Below are 19,020 nucleotides of genomic sequence, written 5' to 3' on the forward strand. Positions count from 1 at the left end.
GTGCTTTTATATGTGCCAAGGAAAGTTCTAGAGCATTTTTGAGAAAAACAGAATACTGAAGAATAAGGCAAGAGAATGAAGAAAGCAGGGACAAGTGACAGAGAAAGAGAAAGTATGACTCTGGACATATTATGGGATGGGGAAGACACCACACAGAGCCAGGTTGCTGCAGATTTTTTTAATTCAAGACAGTGATCAGAATAAGTTTAAAGTGGAGGAGCCTCAGCATGAGGAGACAGCCCATCATTCAGAATACAGGGACATCCTGCCCAGGTGCCACGACCTGAATGCACTGAGGGACAGACACCAAGGAAGGCTCCGGCTGGGTCCGACCCAGAAGGGTTTTAGGATCCAGCGTCATGGAGATGCCCTTGCCTTCATGTGAGGTGGGGTTTCTGCTCCCACTGTGCCTTCAGAGGTCCTACATGAGAACTACTGGGTGGCAGGGGAATAAAGGAGAATGAGGAGGGAAGCTTTAACGATGCATGCCTATCTTACAGGAGAGAGGCTGTGAAGGGGGCCTAGAGTCTTGCTGCTGGCTCCTGCTTTCTTTAAACTTTCAGGAAGGGAAAAAGATAGATGGCACAACCTCTGGGGATTGCTTTTTCAGGGACACAGGATAGTCTGAACCATCTACCCTAAAATGTGATTTTCCTTTGGAATAGATATTTCAGGATCAAAGAGTTGGGGAGATAGATTTTCTTTTCCTTAATCTTCAGACACACACACACACACACACACACACACACACACACACAAATACTATACATACAAACAACTGTGCATATACTAACATACAATTCTACATATCCACACACACACACACGTGCTAAGCAGCTGCTTGGGTGGTACAGGATGGTTTGGTCATCAGGAGGCTGGGCAGGCAGGTGTGGAGCAAAGATGGAAGAAGAAGGATGCTTTGTTAGACATTCCTGCAGGAGGAGGCCGGGTAGTTGCTTCTGTTAGTCGCTACCGTTTCCTAGTGGGTTAGGCTTTAGGTACGCCAGGATGTCTGACCTGACTGTGCTGACTGGAATACGGTGGAACCAGCGCATGACAGGGACTCCATGGGGCCCCACCAGAAATTTTTCAAAGTTCCAGCGGATGTCATGGACCTTCATGGGCTCCCAGAAGAGTTGGTTTGATGAGCCCAAAAGATCAGAGGTCGGAGGGCAGGCATTCTGGAGCACAGATATAACAAGTAGAAGGATACATTTATGGCTACTTCCATGTGGTAGTCTTATCTCCAGACTAGAGAGTCTACTCATCATTATGTATCTTAACATATTAACTACTTTGAATGCTTCCAATCAGCTGCAGATACTGCCATGTATCAATACCAGTGTATCAATACCAATACACTAACTGCCAAACAACCAGGAGTTAGAGTGTGATAGTAAACAGACAGCATCCATTCCTCCTGTCCCTGTCTTTCCTTTATTCCCGTGATTGTATCACAGTGATTCAGTGAAACACTGTTTTCTGTTTCCTTGGGCAAGTCATATCATTTCCACGGTTTGTTTCTTTTGCAGAAAAAAAAATGGGTTGATTTAGAGTAGTGGCTCCAGAGTTTGGGGCTTCATAGACTTCACAAGCCAGGAAAAGTTCAATAACCGTTTCATTGGAGATTAATGTAGAATCACTAATGTTCATTTTGCCAACAAGGCAAATTAAAAGTTTACTATAACCATAATCTAAAAATTGAAAGACTTTTAAATACTATGTTGAACCACATAAAATTTATTATACCCATTTTTGAGCAAGTAAAGGGCAATTTATATGGGTAAACATAATAGTAATTTAATATCAGAATAAATGCTGGTCTTATATTCAGTATGTTGAGCTTCATGAAAAATTCTGCATTGTCTTTTTTTTCCTTGTTTGCTGTGGATGAGTGAAAACTTCACCAGAACCCGCCTTGTTCTGCAGACCAGCATTTGGGGATGAGTGGACAAAGAGATCCTCGGGGGTCCTTCTGTCCTGGGATTCTGTGGTTCTAACACCCTGTGACTCTAAAGGCATTTACCATATGCTATTCTCTATTATCTACATCTGTCTCTTGATTAAATATGAGTTCCTTCAGGGAAGAGACTAAACCCCATTAATGTTCAATCACTCATTATATGATACATACTGGGGATTTGATAAATGATTGTTGAATGAATGGATCATTACCATTCAGTACAGGAGGTTAGGCCATGTCAGACCTATTGTCCACTGTGGGTTTCTTCTACTTAAAGCTAAAGCCTCACAGCAGATACTGCCATGAGCCTTGAACTTATCTGAGCATCTCTTTTCCAAGGAGTCCAACCCCAACCCTAGACATGAGCCCCACTGCTTTCAGGACATCTTTATCTAACCAGTCCATGCCAGGTTTATACTCACTCACCTTCAGGAAAGTAAAGACCTTCTGTTCTTTTTCTCCATTCACATCCCCTTTCTCAAAGAGCTGGAAATTGGGTACAAAGCCGCTACCTGGACGCACATACCTGCAGTGAATCAAAGTGTTCTCAGCAAGATCCAAATTAAGACATGCATGGAAAGTAATGGCCACCACCAATTCACCATAACAGGAAAGTGAAGCTAAAGAGGAAGAGGCTGTGGGCAGGGAGGATAAGAAAAGATAGTCTGTGAGAAGCAGAACTTCATGCAACAGGCTTTGTGGAGCCAATAGAGAATTCTAAGAAAATTGGAAGACGATATTTCGAGCTTAGGTTTCCTGACTCATTTCCATTTCTTATACCCCCTTCCTTCCCCTGTGCTTCTTTTCCAGTCAATCTTCCTTAGCCTCACCATCAAAGAATTCAAAAGTAAAGAGAATATTTGAGCACTGCAGATAGGATAGATTGAATTCAAAACATCATAGTGATATGCTTCAGCCCATTTATCTACGGCCCATCCCAGAAGTTTCCAGAACGGGCAGGCATCTAGGCGGAATGAGGAACAGAAATCCTGACAGGGCCTCTGCAGGGTCCCATGCGGGCACTCACTTGAGACCAGGAAGTATCTCTGAGTTTGCTCCTGGTTCTTGTTTTCCAAACTGGTTGCAGGGAAAGCCCAACACAATGACTCCAAGGCTCTTCAGCTCCTCCTGGAGTGCATTCAGTTCTGTAAGTGGAGAATGAACAGCCTGGGGGGCCTGCTCAGGAGCCCTGCCTCGGGCAGTGAAAGATTACTGGATGTGCCCATTTACGACATAAATAAACTGAGGACTATGAAGGGAAAGATTCATGATTACAGAGATCAAAGGAGTAAAGAGGGAAAAAAAAGACTAGAGCACACATTTCCAGAAATGCATCTAAATGGTTGCTATTTTTCTTGTACAGTAGTTCCCATGCCTGGCTACCCTTTACCATCCAATGAGAACTCTTATTTTTTCACACACACACACGCACACACACACTTTGGCTAGCCTTGTGTGGGAGTCCTGTTTGATTCTAAAGAGAAGCCAGATGTGATTGCCATTGTCTTCCCTAGTTGGTGAATTGATTGATCAAAAAAACTTTTAAGGAAAAAGCAAACAAAATGGACATACTACCCACCTCTCCCCGCCTCCCTACTGTCCCACCAATACAATGTCCCATGGTGACACAACCAGATACTCCAGTTCCAGCCACGATCCCAGGAGTACTCCTTGGTGCTCTACCCTGGGAGTGGTAGAGAAAGTCAGAGAAATTTCAAGGCTATCTCTACACCAGTCTGTACCCTCTCCTCAATTCCAGTGACTTAACTGATGCTGGAACACTCCCTGGGACAGCAGGCCACAAACTCCAAATTGCTCTTTACCACTGTCAGGAACCCTCCAGCCTGTCTGTCTAGACTTGAACCACTGTTTCCATCTTCAGCTATTTTCAGGTCAGATTTATTCAGACTTCAGAACCTGTACTGGCCTGTGTCATTTAGATTCAGCTCTGTCTGCTGGAATGTCCCCTGAGAACCTCGTCTTAGAGAGCACCTTCCTATTTTTCTATAGTTATTTGGTTACTATCGATACTCATCTCCCTCTTATCTTTGGCCATCAAGAGTATTTCCTTCCTATAGCAGACACACTGAACAGACCTTGATTCTATTCCTTTGACAAGTTTCTTTAACTCTCTCAGTTTCCTCATCTGGAGTAAAATTTGAATGAGATGCTCTTTAAAATTATCATGAACTAATTTAATAAATTATATCACAGCAACACAATGGAATATTATGCCTTAAAATGAATGAGGAAACTCACCATGTTTTGTTTTGTTTTAGACAGAGTCTCTCTCTGTCACCCAGGCTGGAGTGCAGTGGCAGGATTTTGGCTCATTGCAACCTCTGCCTCCTGGGTTCAAGAGATTCTCGTGCCTTAGCCTCCCGAGTAGTTGGGATTACAGGGGTATGCCACTATGCCCAGCTAATTTTTTGTATTTTTAGTAGAGACAGGGTTTCATCATGTTGGCATGGCTGGTCTCAAAATCCTGATGTCTGAGAGTGATCCGGCTACCTTGACCTCCCAAAGTGCTGGGATTATAGGTATGAGCCACCGCACCCGTCCCCAAGGTATGTGATATATGTGAAAAAGCAATGTGTAGAATTTCTCTGTGTGTGTTTGTGTATATGTATGTGCCTGAGAGAAAGAGAGAGAGAAATGTTTGCTGGTATACACATAACAGATTTCTGGAAATATACACCATAAACTGATAATATTGGCCACCTAAAGAGAAAGGAACATGACAAGTGTCACTGTTAAACCTTTTTATAGCTTTTGAATTTTGAATGTTGCAAATGTATTGCCTATTCAATATGTAGCAAATTTAAGTTAAAATTAAGTTAAAACAAATCTAAGAATAGCTTCACATTCCATGGAACTGCAGTTTACACATCACAACTTTTAAAATTTACCGTATTTTTCCAGTTTAACTTTTTGAAGGGAGGAGAATTCCTGCTTGCTAAATGATACAGAGCTATTGTCTGGGCTCTTACACTTGGCTCCTGAGGTCCTATAGCAGATACACTTAGCAGACCTTGATTCTGTTCCTTTGCCAAGTTCTTTTAACTTTCTCACTTGCTTTAAATGATACCAAATTGTTGCTTGGGCTCTTATAATAAAAATTTAGTCTGTAGCTTTTCAGGTTTTCCCTAGACTTGGTTGTACATAAAAATAAAAAGTATAAAGTGAGGCCAGGTGTGGCCAGCACTTTGGAAGGTTGAGGTGGGTGGATCACTTGAGGTCAGGAGTTCAAGACCAGCCTGACCAACATGCGAAACCCAGTCTATACAAAAAAAAAAAAAAAAAGAAATTAGCTGGGTGAGGTGGTACGCACTTGTAGTCCCAGCTGCTTGGGAGGCTGAGGCAAGAGAATAGTTTGAAACCCAGAGGCAGAGGTTACAGTGAGTCAAGATCACACCCCTGTACTCCAGCCTGGGCAACAAAGCAAGACACTGTCCCACTAATAATAATAATAACAGAATGACCCCCAAATTATTTTACATGTATGATTCTTATTCTAATCTGTACTTTTGAGAGCATCTTTTTATACATAATTTCACCATTAAATTGGAAAAGTCTTTTTTTTTTTTTTGACGGAGTTTCGCTGTTGTTACCCAGGCTGGAGTGCAATGGCACGATCTCGGCTCACCGCAACCTCCGCCTCCTGGGTTCAGGCAATTCTCCTGCCTCAGCCTCCTGAGTAGCTGGGATTACAGGCACGCACCACCATGTCCAGCTAATTTTTTGTATTTTTAGTAGAGACCGGGTTTCCCCATGTTGACCAGGATGGTCTCGATCTCTTGACTTCGTGATCCACCCGCCTTGGCCTCCCAAAGTGCTGGGATTACAGGCGTGAGCCACTGTGCCCGGCCCAAATTGGAACAGTCTTTAGCTTCTCTTGGCAAATGTGAGCCATGTGTACTTTGGAGGAGCGGGCATTTTATTAGAATTTTTGCTTAAATCATGTACCATCCTCTGAATGTTAACTGTAAAATGTTGAAATTTGGTGAGCCAGATCTTTTAGACATCAAATTACAATATGTTTGACTTAAAGTGTCATTTAAAAGGGATTGAATATCCATTAAGAAAATTGATAGGGTTTGTATGTTTTTGATCAGTTGAAAAGGTAACAGTATCAATGTGTGGAAAATTTTTCTTAAGACTTGTTCATGTATAGGCTGGGTGTGGTGGCTCATGCCTGTAATCCCAGCACTTTGGGAGGCCAAGGCTCGCAGATCACTTGAGGTTAGGAGTTCGAGACCAGCCCGGACAACATGGCAAAACCCCAACTCTGCTAAGAGTGAAAAAAAAAAAATTAACTGGACATAGTGGTGCATGCCTGTAATCCCAGCTACTTGGGAGGTTGAGGCCCAAGAATCACTTGAACCCACGGGGCAGACGTAGCAGTGAGCTGAGATCACGTCACTGCACTCTAGCCTGGGCAATGGAGCAAGACTCTGTCTCAAAACAAAACAAAACAAAACTTGTTCATGTATTATTTTGATCCATTTCTCTGTGATCTGTAGCATTTGGTACAATAAATCTTTTAAATTTATCTTGAACTATTTTTTAAAAGCATAAAATAAAGTTCTTGGCCTGTCCAAAGCTGTATCTATCTCTAGTATAATTGATCTAGAATTTTAAGTAACCTTTTCTGGATCAACAGTAATACCAAACTCTTCTCCTATAAGGGCACAAAGAAAATGGAAAATACACCTCAGCTACCACAGAACGTTAGGCCAAGGTTGGAGAGAGACGGAGCGTTCTTCCACATTGCCAGTCACGCTAGACAGCCCTTGTACCAATCAGAGGCTGCCCAGACAGAAAACTTCATTTCCCTCTTTGTCATTTAGAGGTGCCTAGAGAACCCAAGAGCATTTTTCAGAATATCAAAGATCACTCATCTCTCCTGTTTTTATCAGAAGTAACCAATGAGAAGCATAACAATCAGTCCTGGAAAGCCAGGTTCTGGCCTGGGAGTCACAGCTAGGCTTTAGCCCTCTCCTAGGAAACATAAATAATTTCACAGGACATCAATATCACGTAACTTGTGACCATGATGAATCAAGACAAAAACAAGACCACTGCATAATTGTAACTGAACACAGACAAAGCATGAACATTGTCCAGATCACAGCAGTGACCAGCTACCTCCCTATTCTTGCCAATATGACTGCTGTTTCTTTACCAGTTACAGCTTTAGCCTTAGTTTCTCTCCCTATGTAGATAGGATTAAGATACCAAATCATATAATTGCTCCCAATTCTTCTTGATGCCATCTAATCCAGAACAGAGCTTGAATTCCTTGAACTTGTCTCTAAATCACCTAACAAAAGCTCAGAGTCTACAGTAAGTCCTTTCTAATACTTTCTTATTAAGAAGCCCCATGGTCCTCTGCAGTACATGTTCTCCTTCAGGGCACCAAGTAACACATCCAACTTGCTCAACTGCAAGTGTGCTTCTGGTGGTCTTTAAGTCTTTGGGAAAGTCTTAGTTCTCAAATCTGGAAATAGTTCTCCTGATATTCTAAGGAGCAGAGTGGGAGCTGCATTTAGGGAGGTAGAGTCACCTGACCACTTCTCCCAACACACCCTCCAATAACACATTGGTAAAACCTTCCGGACTTAGAATATGGCAGTTCTACTTCCAAAAGAGTTGAAACATGAGTTCTTACCAGGATACTGAGCTGTCAAGCTGCAGTAGGTGGCTACATTGACAAACAGGATGGGCTTGCCTGCAAACTGCTTGAACTGGATGTACTCCTCGCCGCTGAGGGTGAGGGCTCCATACTCATAGATGGTGCCTGTCACGTTTTTGTTGCAATCCACCTGGAATGTTACAAAAATAACTACATCCATATAAGATAAACAACAATTTCCAACATTTGTGGACTTTTTCAAAACAAAGACCCTTTATATAATACCTTGAAATTCTAGGAAATGAAGGGAACTTTTCAAGTAAAATTTTTAGTTACAGGTGATGCCGTAGCTAGAATTTATATCTTCTAAATTACAATCCATTGTGTGTGTGTGTGTGTGTGGCAAGACAAGCATTTCATAATATTCTTTCCATTCCTGGAAGATTAATGCATTCTCCCCGACATCCTAATATCCCATTCAAGTCATGCCGTCCTCCTTTAGATACTCGTAACAGATTTTTGCAGGATTTCTCATAACATAAATAAGTTTTATGCAAATATCTCACGTATATGTTCTTATATTGTAATTCCTATCCCCAAAATCAGGCCCATAACTTACTTCTCTAGATGCCACTGAAGGGCCCTTCCAGGCTTGCCAGTGGGGTGCTCACTGGTGATACTGAAGGTGCAGCGGGTAAGTGCTGGATAGAGAAAGGCAGGTCCCTGACTAGGGCTCCGCCCTCGGGCCTGTGCCCACGGACCTAGGTGAGGACAGGCACTCCTGCCTTCTCACTCGTTGCCTGCCACGCCCCCATCCTATGCCTATGAAAACCCTGAGACCCGAGCAGGCAGGGACACAGGCCGGATGTGGAGAGAGGCACGTCAGCACAGGAGCACACCTGCCGCCCTGCGGGCCATTGACGGCGGGAGGACGCGGAGTTTGGGAGGGCAGTAGGAGAAGAGCGCGACTCCCGGGAAAGCCGTCTCCTTTCTGGCTCCCCCTTCTGCTAAGAGCTACGTCCACTCCGTAAAACCTTGCACTCATTCTCCAAAAACCGGTGGGTGTGTGTTGTAGGGTGCTCTCTTCATTTAGCCGTTGTGTTAGCTTAATTAGACCCCACACGGAACTGGATCACGTGGGCTCCGATTCTTCCGTACACCAAGGCGAGATCCTGGGATACAGAAAGCCCTCTGTCCTTGTGATAAGGCAGGGGTCTAATTGAGCTAACACAAGCTGCCTATGGACAGCTAAACGAAGAGAGCACCCTACCACACACCCTCACTGGGGCTGCAGCAGTCAACATTCACCCCGAGACACTGCCTTGGGGTGGGAGCCCCACAACCTGCCTGTCTTTATGCTCCCCTGGAGGTTTGAGCAGCCGGGCACTGAAGAAGTGAGCCACACCCCATCGCATGCCCTGTGATGGGGACTAGGGAGCTTTTCCGGTTTCACTGGTACCTTCAAAGCTCATCCTTCTCAACCCCTTCTCATTTTCATATTGCGGAGAAATAGCCAGGACTGCTCATGAATTAAAGTTCATAAATAGAAAGCACAGAACAGAAAAACTTTCTACCCAAAAGCGTGCCAATAATAAAAGGCATACAGAACCTGAAACAGAAGGCTAAGATGCTATGTGGCAAGAGAGGCTATATTCCTGACCACATGAAGAAACGTCATAGAGCTTTAGAGTAATTTAAATTGGGCTTCACGGGGTCTCAGGCCATAAAAGCCTGCCCAATGCAGTGAAGGACTTGCCTGTGGGTGAGCTACTGTGGGGAGAGTGGGGCAAGACACTCTTTATTGTCTCATAAGTCTGTCAGCAGGACACCAGGCCATAGAATCTTCATTGCTCCTTCTGAGTCCACACTTCTCTACACATCTGTGCATATGGATTAGTCACATTGGAACATGAGCCTAAGAAACCCATCAGGATGGGGTTGTCATATATGTGCCTGCATTTTCTTTGCCTTCATGACACCTTACCTCTGTGCTAAATAATTTCCAGCATTTGTCTTTCTTGCTGCTATAATTAAAAATCACATGGAAATCACCATGTGAGCTGTCCTTTGTATGCCTCCATTTTTTCCCCTGGTGCTACCTTAGATCTGGGTGCGACAACTTCTGAAGGTTTGCTTCCCATGTGGATGTCACTCTGTGACATGAGCTGCAGAATCCCAAGAAAATTGCAGACTTAAAGAGCTCAGTCCTTCCTATCCAGCTTTCAGTTCTGCTCCAGTTTGCTTAAGTCTGTTTGTAGAAGACGGAATATCCTAGAACACGGCTTTTAATTCACAAGATGATATTTTACAATGAGAATTCCATACCCAACCAGGCGGCAGTGGCTGACATAGACCTGGATGACCCTTGGAGGCTGTCCCTTCAAGTGAGCTGTGACCTTTCTCGAAAGGAAGGAAGGAAGGAATTGTGATCTTACCACAGCTGTCAGTCTTATGGTATTTAATATGCATCATCTTACACTTCATATGAACCCAATAACGGAGATTAAAGCTCAAAGCTTCAGGTTTGGAGACTTGGGTGAATATCAACTGGAAGCATTTTAGAAATGCAGATTCCTGGGCTCCCCCTAAAACTTACTGAATCAGAAACTCTTGGGTGGGGCCCAGCAACTGTGCTTTACCTAGCTCTCTCTAAGATAAGCTGAAGTCTGGGAATCACTGCGTTATATGATGGGCATTCTTCTCCACCTTTTATAGAGGAGAGACAGGGACTAACAAAAGGTATATAATTGGCATATGGCTACCACTGAGGCTGCTTTTGAATAAATTCATCTGATTTTAAAGTTAAAATTAGCAGGTGCCTCAAGCAATCTGCTCAGTCTGCATCCTAAGACATATATATACATCTTTTACAGGGGTGGCTATTGACATCCAGTCAGGGGGGCTTTTCTAAATAGCATCAGGAGATTTGGGAGCAACACTAAGATCTGAGAACAAAGCCTCCTCGGAGCTGAGCTTTGTCTCTACCTCACCTCATCGCCTTCCCTAAAATTAATATTGGCAGGCAACCGTATTGGCCTTCTGTGTTTTATTTTTCTAGGGGTGTAGGGCTGGGGGAGCTCCTTTCTCTGTGACCTTGAAACTCCTAGTGCAGACCCCAACACCGTATTCTCTCCCTCTCCTTCTGGGTTTCTGGTTGAGCAGCCTCTCCAGGAGCAGCCAGGGCAGCCAGGGCAGCCTCCCTGTCAATCCATTTGCTACTTCATGCCTCATTTGTGGGGATCCACAGCACTACCCCAAGTTGCAGACCAGCATGGAGGGGCAGGTTCTGGGCTATCGAGGGGCCACCAGGGGGAAGTGGCAAAGGGGAATGTGCTGAGGTGGCCCCCTCCCACCCTACTCTGCATACATTCAGTTCAAAGAAGCACTAGGTGCAGAGGAAAAGATGCAACTAAGACACAGTGGATTTAGGGAGCACCTCTGCCGCTAAGGACAGCAGTGTCAGGATTTCTGAAGAAGGGGTGGGAAGGCAGATCTTGTCTTTTGAAAGGAGAGAGGAGAGAACTCCTCACAACTCTGGAGGCCAGGTTGGTCATCACATGCTGGAATCAGTGTGGGTCCCCTGCCCCATGCTTACCTTCCTATCTTCAGGCTGTAGGGTCTGCTGAGCAAAGCTAACCAGGAACAATGGGACAAGACAGGAGGCCTGGAACTGCCGGATCATGGCTAGGAGGTTTAGATGACTCTGAGGTCCCCAGGATTTCAGCCCCTTTTGAGCCCCTGGCAGGGACCAGTTTGAAGAATCACCCTCCAATCACAGAGTGGCATTCATACACACCCACCTCCACTCCCTACACACACTCTAAACCCCTCGTCATCGAGCCCGCTCCACCTGCCTTGCCTCTGCCAGGTTTGCACAAAAGGCATTCTCTGCCTCTGGAAACTAAGGTCTGGGTGGGGCGGAGTTCTTATGAACTCTCTTGGAAGATAAGCTTTTAGTTATCTCAGATTTCTGAGGTCTTTTCAAAAGTCCTATAATCTGTGTCCTGATCACTGATACCTGATCTAGCCTGTGCAGGTTCTTAGGGCAGCAGGGCAGGTGCTTTCCTCTGACGGAACAAACCTACACACGTTCCCAAGCTCTTTAGCCTTCTCCTGTTTTAGCTCAAAAAAATGGCTGAAGCTTTGACTACGAAGCTATAAAAACCATTGAATGTAATACCTGTCGGTGCCACTGACTATCTTGATTCTGAATCAAAGTTAATGTGTCTGTCCCCAGTTTTCTCATGTGAAATCAGAATAATATGATCTACCTTGTAGGGCTGCTGTGGCAATAAAATGTAATAATAACTATTAAGCACTCAGCACAAGGCCTGACCGTGGTGAACAACTACAACTGTATTCACGCAGCTTCACGTATGAGAAAACAAGCTCAGAGAGAGACAGAACATATCAAAAGTCATGGGGAGTGTGACAGAAGACAGCTTCTGCTTTCTACTCCAGAGCCCTTGCTCTGGCTCCATTTGGATCATAACTGTTGTGATGAAATCTTTACTATCTGAGACAATTTACATTTGCTCACCTTTTAATAATGAGCCCTTGAGAGGTCAGGAGACACTTCATTATAGACTCATCAGTAGGTCAGAGGGCCTAAAACCCCAACTTCACAGGTTTCGGTGTTCCCATATTCTTGGTAGACTTTTGAGTACCCTGGGTCCTTGCCTCCAGCAGTGGGAAGTGAAGGTGCAGGAGCACACACTGAACAGGAGAAAACAAGTAGCATTTCATGTTCCTGGTCCACCCGAAGGCATCACAGGGCTGCAACTGCCCTTCTCCCATCCTCCTTCGGAGCCTTAGTTCCCTGTTAGCTCCTTCCAGGAATTTTGATTTCATCCCTTAGCTGTCTCCTCACTTTCAAGATCTTCTCCAGTCCTCATTTCCTTCACACACTACGTCTATGACTCTTCTAAAGGTCAGGTTTGTTGATATTGCTCATGTTAAAGTGCCTCAATTCCTCCTGAATTCTTACACTTTTAGTTTGAAATTCTCCCATGAAGCACTCAAGATCCTTTCTGATTTAATGTCAGCCAAATTTCCAGATTTAACCCTCTTCCCTTCAGAAATGTTCTGATTCTGGCAGATAGAACTGTCTTCATCACCAAAGTCTACCTATTTGGGGTTGATTCTTGATAATTCAGATCAAATCTTGGCAAGTACTTCAGGATCATTCCTGAGAGATTTTAGGATACATGAATTACATGTTTTTATTTAAAATGATGGATACAGCTTTGTCAAACAAGACTTCAGAGGTAACTTTCTGAGGCTTGAGTCACAAATCAGGGTTCTGGTGAGCTTGACCAGGGCTGGGGCAAGAAAAGATCAGAAACACAGGTCAACTTGTCTCCATCACTGACTCTTTGGCCCAATCAGGGTGAAGCAGTTTAGAAGACATACATAGACAGGATTCCAAGGAAGAGAAATGATTTGTACGAGGTCATAGGGTGTTGTGGGTTGAACGGTGCCCCCTGAGAAAGAGGTGTTGCAGTCCTAACTCCCAGTAATTCAGAATGTGACCCTCAAAATGTGGTCACTGCCAATGTGACTAGTTAAGATGAGGTCCTACTGGAGTATGGTTGACCCTAACCCAATATAACTGTTGTCATGATAAAGAGGCAGCCATGTGAATACACAAAGGCAAGAGGAGGTGCCCTGTGAAGACAGAGACGGAGGAGGGGCTTAGGCTGCTGTGACTAAAAGAACATCTAGGGCTACAAGAAGCTGCAGGCGGATTCCTTTCAGAGGAAGCATGGCTCTGCTAACACCTTGATTTCGCTCTACTCACCTCCAGAACTATGAAATGATGTTTCTGTTGATCTAAGTCACCCACTTTGTGGTGCTGTCCTATGGCAGCCCTAAGAAACCAATACACAGAGCAAGTGGGTTTCAGTTTAGAGACAAGAAGGAAGTTCTCTCTGATTTCTTTCCAGATTCTTCAATTGCCTTATCTCTACACTCGCGATGTAGATATTTTCATTCTCAGCTTCTCTGATAAAAAGAAAACAAAAGTCTTTATTGTTTCCACATAGTCCTTCATCTTAGTTCTCGAATAAAATTACTTCTTCGTGTATCTGAACCCTGACTTAAAGATTCAAGTCTCCACTAGATTCCACCTGAAAGACTTTTCTCTTGTAATCCATTTTCCTAGGTACCCAGGGCCTCGTCTCAGGGATTTCATTCTCTGCATTACAAGTTGGAGACAGAGATTACAAATCCAGACCAGCCATAATTTTGTGATTCTATGCCACCCATATTGTAAATTGCATTTTCACATTCACCATCTCATTTTGTTCTCATCACCAGAGGAGAAATGAGGCAGAGAATTTACAAATGTGAGAGTAAGTTTAAAAATATATGTTCCCAATTTACAAATATGAGATAAGTTAAAAAGTATAAAGTCACTTGACTTCAAATCTAACTTTTCATCCGTTTTTAAAAATCTCCTTTGAATTCTTCAAATATACTAACTGCACGTATTGTGAATTTGAAGACAGTGATGTTTTTGCTGTAGCTTCTTTTTTATTCCACATTTATTCATGTTTGTGGCAATTAGCACCTCATTTCTGAGGACACCTCAGATCTCAGCTGGCTGTGCCCCGAATCTTTAGCCTTCATTAAGGCACTGGCCCTGACTCAAAGTCCTCCTCAAGGTTCTGCTGCTGTTGCCAACATTTCCGCCCTCATCTGCTCCAGGAACAATTTCTAGTGTTTGGTGAGACAAGAGGGGCAATGTATGAAGGAGAATATTCACTTTCCTAGGTAGCACCCGTCTATTACTCCCACCTTAATGTACCAGAGAAATGCCGCTGCGTCTACACATAACTATGACCACCTACGAGGCGCACAACACTGACAAAAGCTAACTCATTTCACCACAAAACCGGATGTCTCCTAACAAGGCATAGCCCCGAAGCTTCGGTGACTTAGGCCTAGCTCCCTAGGAAAGAAGGAATATGCCCATCCTACCAACACTGCAGACCAAACTCTGCTGTTAACCTACGTAGAGGATTGGGACTAGAAAGGCGACTACATTTACTTCCTTCAAAATTTTATAGTCTTTAATAGTTCCTTATCTCTTGAGAAGTTAGAATCTCTCGATGATCTTATCTGACCAATTCTCACCTTGAGAAGGCTGAGATAAGAGAGAAACTCTAAAATTTTAGTGCTCAAATATTTGAGCTTCTTCACTTCATATATGGAAAGAGAGGCGCAGGAAGTGGAGTGACTGACCCTTCAACACTTACAGAGCCTTGGCTGGAACACAAGCATTGGCCTCTATTGCTGTAGCTGTCAAATTAAGCTAAGGGCCACAGATAGGAGATGGAAAAACTTGACTTTTCCCGTTTGATTTTGACTGCCATGGGTTCTAGTCTGGTAGATCCCTGTAACTTTCAGTCTTTCTAAAGCCAAGTCCATCTACTCCCCAGACCATGGCCTGGGAGAGGAAAGGTCGGTAGGAAGAAGTGCTGGGTGGGGGCGGGGTTTGATTCAAGAGGTAGAGTGGGGGTGTTGTAGAGAAGAAATAGGGTAGCAGTAGAGAGAGAGGAGAAAGAAACGAAAAACACAGAGGGAAAAAATAAACTAGAAAGGAGAAGCAAGGGGGAAAACTAACATGTATTAATTCCCTTTTTACTCCGTGTCAAGCATGCTTACATAGACTTTCTTCTTTAATCACATCCAAAATATCATAAGGCTGATATTTTTTCCCATTTCATGAATAACAATATGAATACTGAGTAAAAACAGATAATTTTTTCAAAGTTTCAAACCTAGTAATACACCAGACTGAGACTCACACTCAAGTTGTGTTCTGATCCAAAATCCAAATCTTTTTTTTTTTTTTTTTTTCCTGCAGTAGGGTATCTAATGGCTCCCAAAGGTATCAGGTTTTAATCCCTGGAACCAATAAATGTTGTTTGACACGGCAGATTTTGCAGGTGTGATTAAGATAAGGCTCTTGAGCTGGAGAATTATCCTGGATTATGTGGAGGGGCCTGAATGCAATCACATGTATCCCTATAAGAGGGATTCAGAGGGAGATTTTACTACAGAAGACAGGAGAGCTAAGGCAATGGCAGCTAGAGGGTGGAGTGACGCCAGGAAGGGGTCACAGCCCTTCCGTTTTCTGTAACATGAGCCTCCTTTCCTTTGAAGCCCTCACTTTAACGTTCTTATTTCTAACAACACTCAGTTCAAGGCATTTTAGGCTTTTTCTTTTTGTATTTTTTTGTAGAGACCGGGTCACACTATGTTGCACAGACTGGTCTTGAACTCTTGGGTTCAAGAGATCCTCCCACCTTGGCCTCCCAATGTGCTGGGATAATAGCATGAGTCACCACACCTGGCCTCTAGGCTTTTCCTATCCTGCACTTCAGAATTCTTCCAGCCCCTACCTATTATCCCATTCCAGAGGCACTTTGACATTTCGTGAGTTTGTTACAGTGGCATCCTTTTCGGTACCATATCTATACTACTTTCCTGTAGCTACTGTAATTAATTACCACAAATTTGGTGACTTAAAAGAATAAAACTTTATTCTCTGATAGTTTTGGAGGCCTGAAGTCCAAAATCATTTCCACTGATTGCATCACGGGCAGGACTCGGGATGAATCTCTTTCCTGTCTTCTTCAGCGCTGGTGTCACGGGCTCTCTTCGGCTTGTGGCTGCAGCACTCTCACTGCTGCCTCTATGGCCACATTTCCTTTTCCTCCTCTGTCTAAAGTCTAATCTTCCTTAAAGTATTTAAAAGTTGACAAGATTGTAATGGATAAGTGGAAACTAAATACTAACATTTTGTTTTTCTTATGAGAGCCAGTATCACTCCAGGTTGAGCTGAACTTCCGATTTGAAGGGCTCCTATGGCTAAGACGGTCTGTGATTCTTCAGCCAGCAACTGCTGTCCAGTAGTTCAATTCAATTCTGACCCCAGCTTCCAGAGTTCACATAGACCCCATAGGTTAAAGGTTTAGTCCCACAACCCTGCCCCCATTTGAGGTCTATTCGTAAGTCTTGGCTGGACCACCTGAACTTCTGATCAAGTAAACTGGAGGTTTCCATAATCTCTCCTGCATGTTCAATCCTGCTAAAACGACTCACTGAACTCAGCAAAACATGACTTCAGTTTCTTGGTTTATTATTATGAAGGATACAACTCAGGAACAGCCAAATGGAACAGATGTATAGGAGAAAGTCTGGGAGGAGTGGATGTGGAGACTGGTGTCCTCTTCGGGCACCCTCCCAGCGCTTCAGGTGTTTACCAACCCGGAAGTTGTCTAAACCATGTTTTCTAGACACGGGTTATAGAAGTTTCATTGCATAAGGATCATTGATTTAATTATTGGCCATTGGTGATTGAACGGAATCTCCAGCCACTCTCCTCTCCCTAAATCTAAATCAGATTCTGACCGCAGCTGTGGTGGGGACACAGTTGTAGTTTTATCTAGCCCAGGCCTTGTGACTAGAATGAGACAATCTCTAAGCTTCACTGAACATCTGTTTCTTATGTATTTTGTTGTGGCCTGAAAAACATGTTCTGTGAGACATATGTTTGAACTCAAAATTTATTGATTCTTAATCCTTTCGCAGTCTTCTAGGAGTAACCATTGGTCAGATAAGTTCCAATGATGAGAATTTCTGAAAAGATGAGAAAATAAACTGTCTGCCTTAAAAGGGACTTTGGTGATTTTTCTGATCCAGCTCCCTGTTTGTGCAGATAGGTAAGTTCAGGCCTGTAGAGGAGTGGTCTTCTCCTTGTTCCACAGTTCTGTTAAGTCGTTGGTCGCGGTTTGCAGTGTGTGCTGGTGGTAAGAGGCATATTTATCCTTTCCTGGGGAGGAGCAAGGATTTGAGTCACAGACTGCAGAATTTCCAGGTGGGAGGGCATCTGGGTTTGAATGGTGTGGGTCACTCAAATTCCTGTACGTGGGCAAGGACGCAGTGCTCTTTCCCCCACGTCCTTCCCGATCCATTAAAGCAGGAGTAATAGGAACACCGCCCAGGGGAGTGCACATTATCTCTCTCACCACCTCCCCACCCCAGCCTCCAAGAAACAGAGCTCTTCCTGGAGCAGGTTGGAGGAGGAAGACTTGGCATTAGCAACAGACCCTTCAGGACGTCTGCAAGTCAGGGCCAGCTACCTCGGTGAAGGCTCAGGTTTAGGGCCAGAGCCAGCTTCAACCAAGTCCCAAACTTCATCATGTTCAGGGAAGAAGGTAAGAAAGTTGAGAACACGTGAGAATGAGAATCTGACGTAAAAGGACAGTCGGTGATCTCTCTAGAATTGGCTTCCATTTCTGAACACATACGTTATGAGAAATTGAGCCTCAAGCATGAAGCAACAAGTGGATTTGAAGTTGAAACTCAAGTTTATGCTCTAGATTTACACGATTATGAGACTTTGGCCAAGTCGCTTTGCCTTTCTGAACTTACTTTTCCATTGCAAATTAGAGCTAAATTCCACAAAGATTTCCATTGCAAATTCCTACCTCTGTAACTGGCTGATGGTGAAATTATTGATGTGAAAGAGGCTTGTAAACTATAAATTCTACATTTGTAAACATAAGTAATAGTAACTTAAACTGGCAGACTTGGAGTAGATCCTGTGCTTCATGCTTACCAAACTAGAGTAAGGAAAATCCTGGGGGCCTGGATGGAGACGCCAGGTCCTGAGGGAGATTGTCTAATTCACGAAAAATAGTAAGTAAAACCAAAGGGTGGACAGAGATCTTTTAAGTCGGATTTGGGTGGTGTACTGCCCCGAGAAAGAATCAAACCTATTTCCTTTCTAATCAAAGGAATCAAAAACAAAAAGCCTGATGTTGAATTTCAGGTAGGGTTAAGTCATTACCAGAAAGGAGGACAGGGAGGCGGAAAGCCTTCATTTCAGTTTGTGAACAGCCACTCACTAACTGAGTGACCTTGGGCAAGAAACGTACTCTCATAAGAATACTACCTCAAGGAAAGATTCGAGTCTGGTTGGGAAAAGCAGGCAGTAATGATTTTTCCCACCCAGGTGTCCCACCACGCTTAAGATCATGAACTGCTTCTAATTACAGGATTCTTAAACTCTGGGAAGTGTCAGACTTTATGACTTAATTAAGGCCTGGATTGGCTTTTCAGCATTAATCTATGGCTTAGGCTGCAAACATTTGCACCTAAAATCTTGATAGGTAGTTGGGGCATGGTGGTTCACACCTGTAATCCAAGCACTCTGGGAGGCCAAGGCACGTGGATCACCTTAGATCAGGAGTTTGAGACCAGCCTGGCCAACATGGTGAAACCCTGTCTCTACTAAAAATACCAAAAAATAGCCTGGTGTGGTGGTGGATTCCTCAGTCTCCAGCTACTCTGGAGGCTGAGGCAAAATAATCTCTTGAACCTGGGAGGCGGAGGTTGCAGTGAGCCAAGA

General features: G+C 43.8%; 1 protein-coding gene across 1 annotated transcript; it reads right to left on the bottom strand.

Annotated features, from left to right (window-relative positions):
- On the bottom strand, window positions 1–11,330 carry GPX6 (glutathione peroxidase 6). The gene is made up of 5 exons (XM_012465801.2): window positions 11,194–11,330; window positions 7,635–7,788; window positions 2,991–3,108; window positions 2,390–2,489; window positions 1–1,181 (listed from the first exon to the last, which is right to left on the bottom strand). The coding sequence occupies exons 1-5, from the start codon at window positions 11,278–11,280 to the stop codon at window positions 963–965; spliced, it is 678 nt and encodes a 225-aa protein (XP_012321224.1). The 5' UTR covers window positions 11,281–11,330; the 3' UTR covers window positions 1–962.
- Window positions 11,331–19,020: the final 7,690 nt, after the last annotated feature.

Source organism: Aotus nancymaae, unplaced genomic scaffold (genome assembly GCF_030222135.1).
Source record: "Aotus nancymaae isolate 86718 unplaced genomic scaffold, 86718_ANA_hifiasm-v0.15.2.pri h1tg000051l, whole genome shotgun sequence".
NCBI lineage: Eukaryota > Metazoa > Chordata > Mammalia > Primates > Aotidae > Aotus > Aotus nancymaae.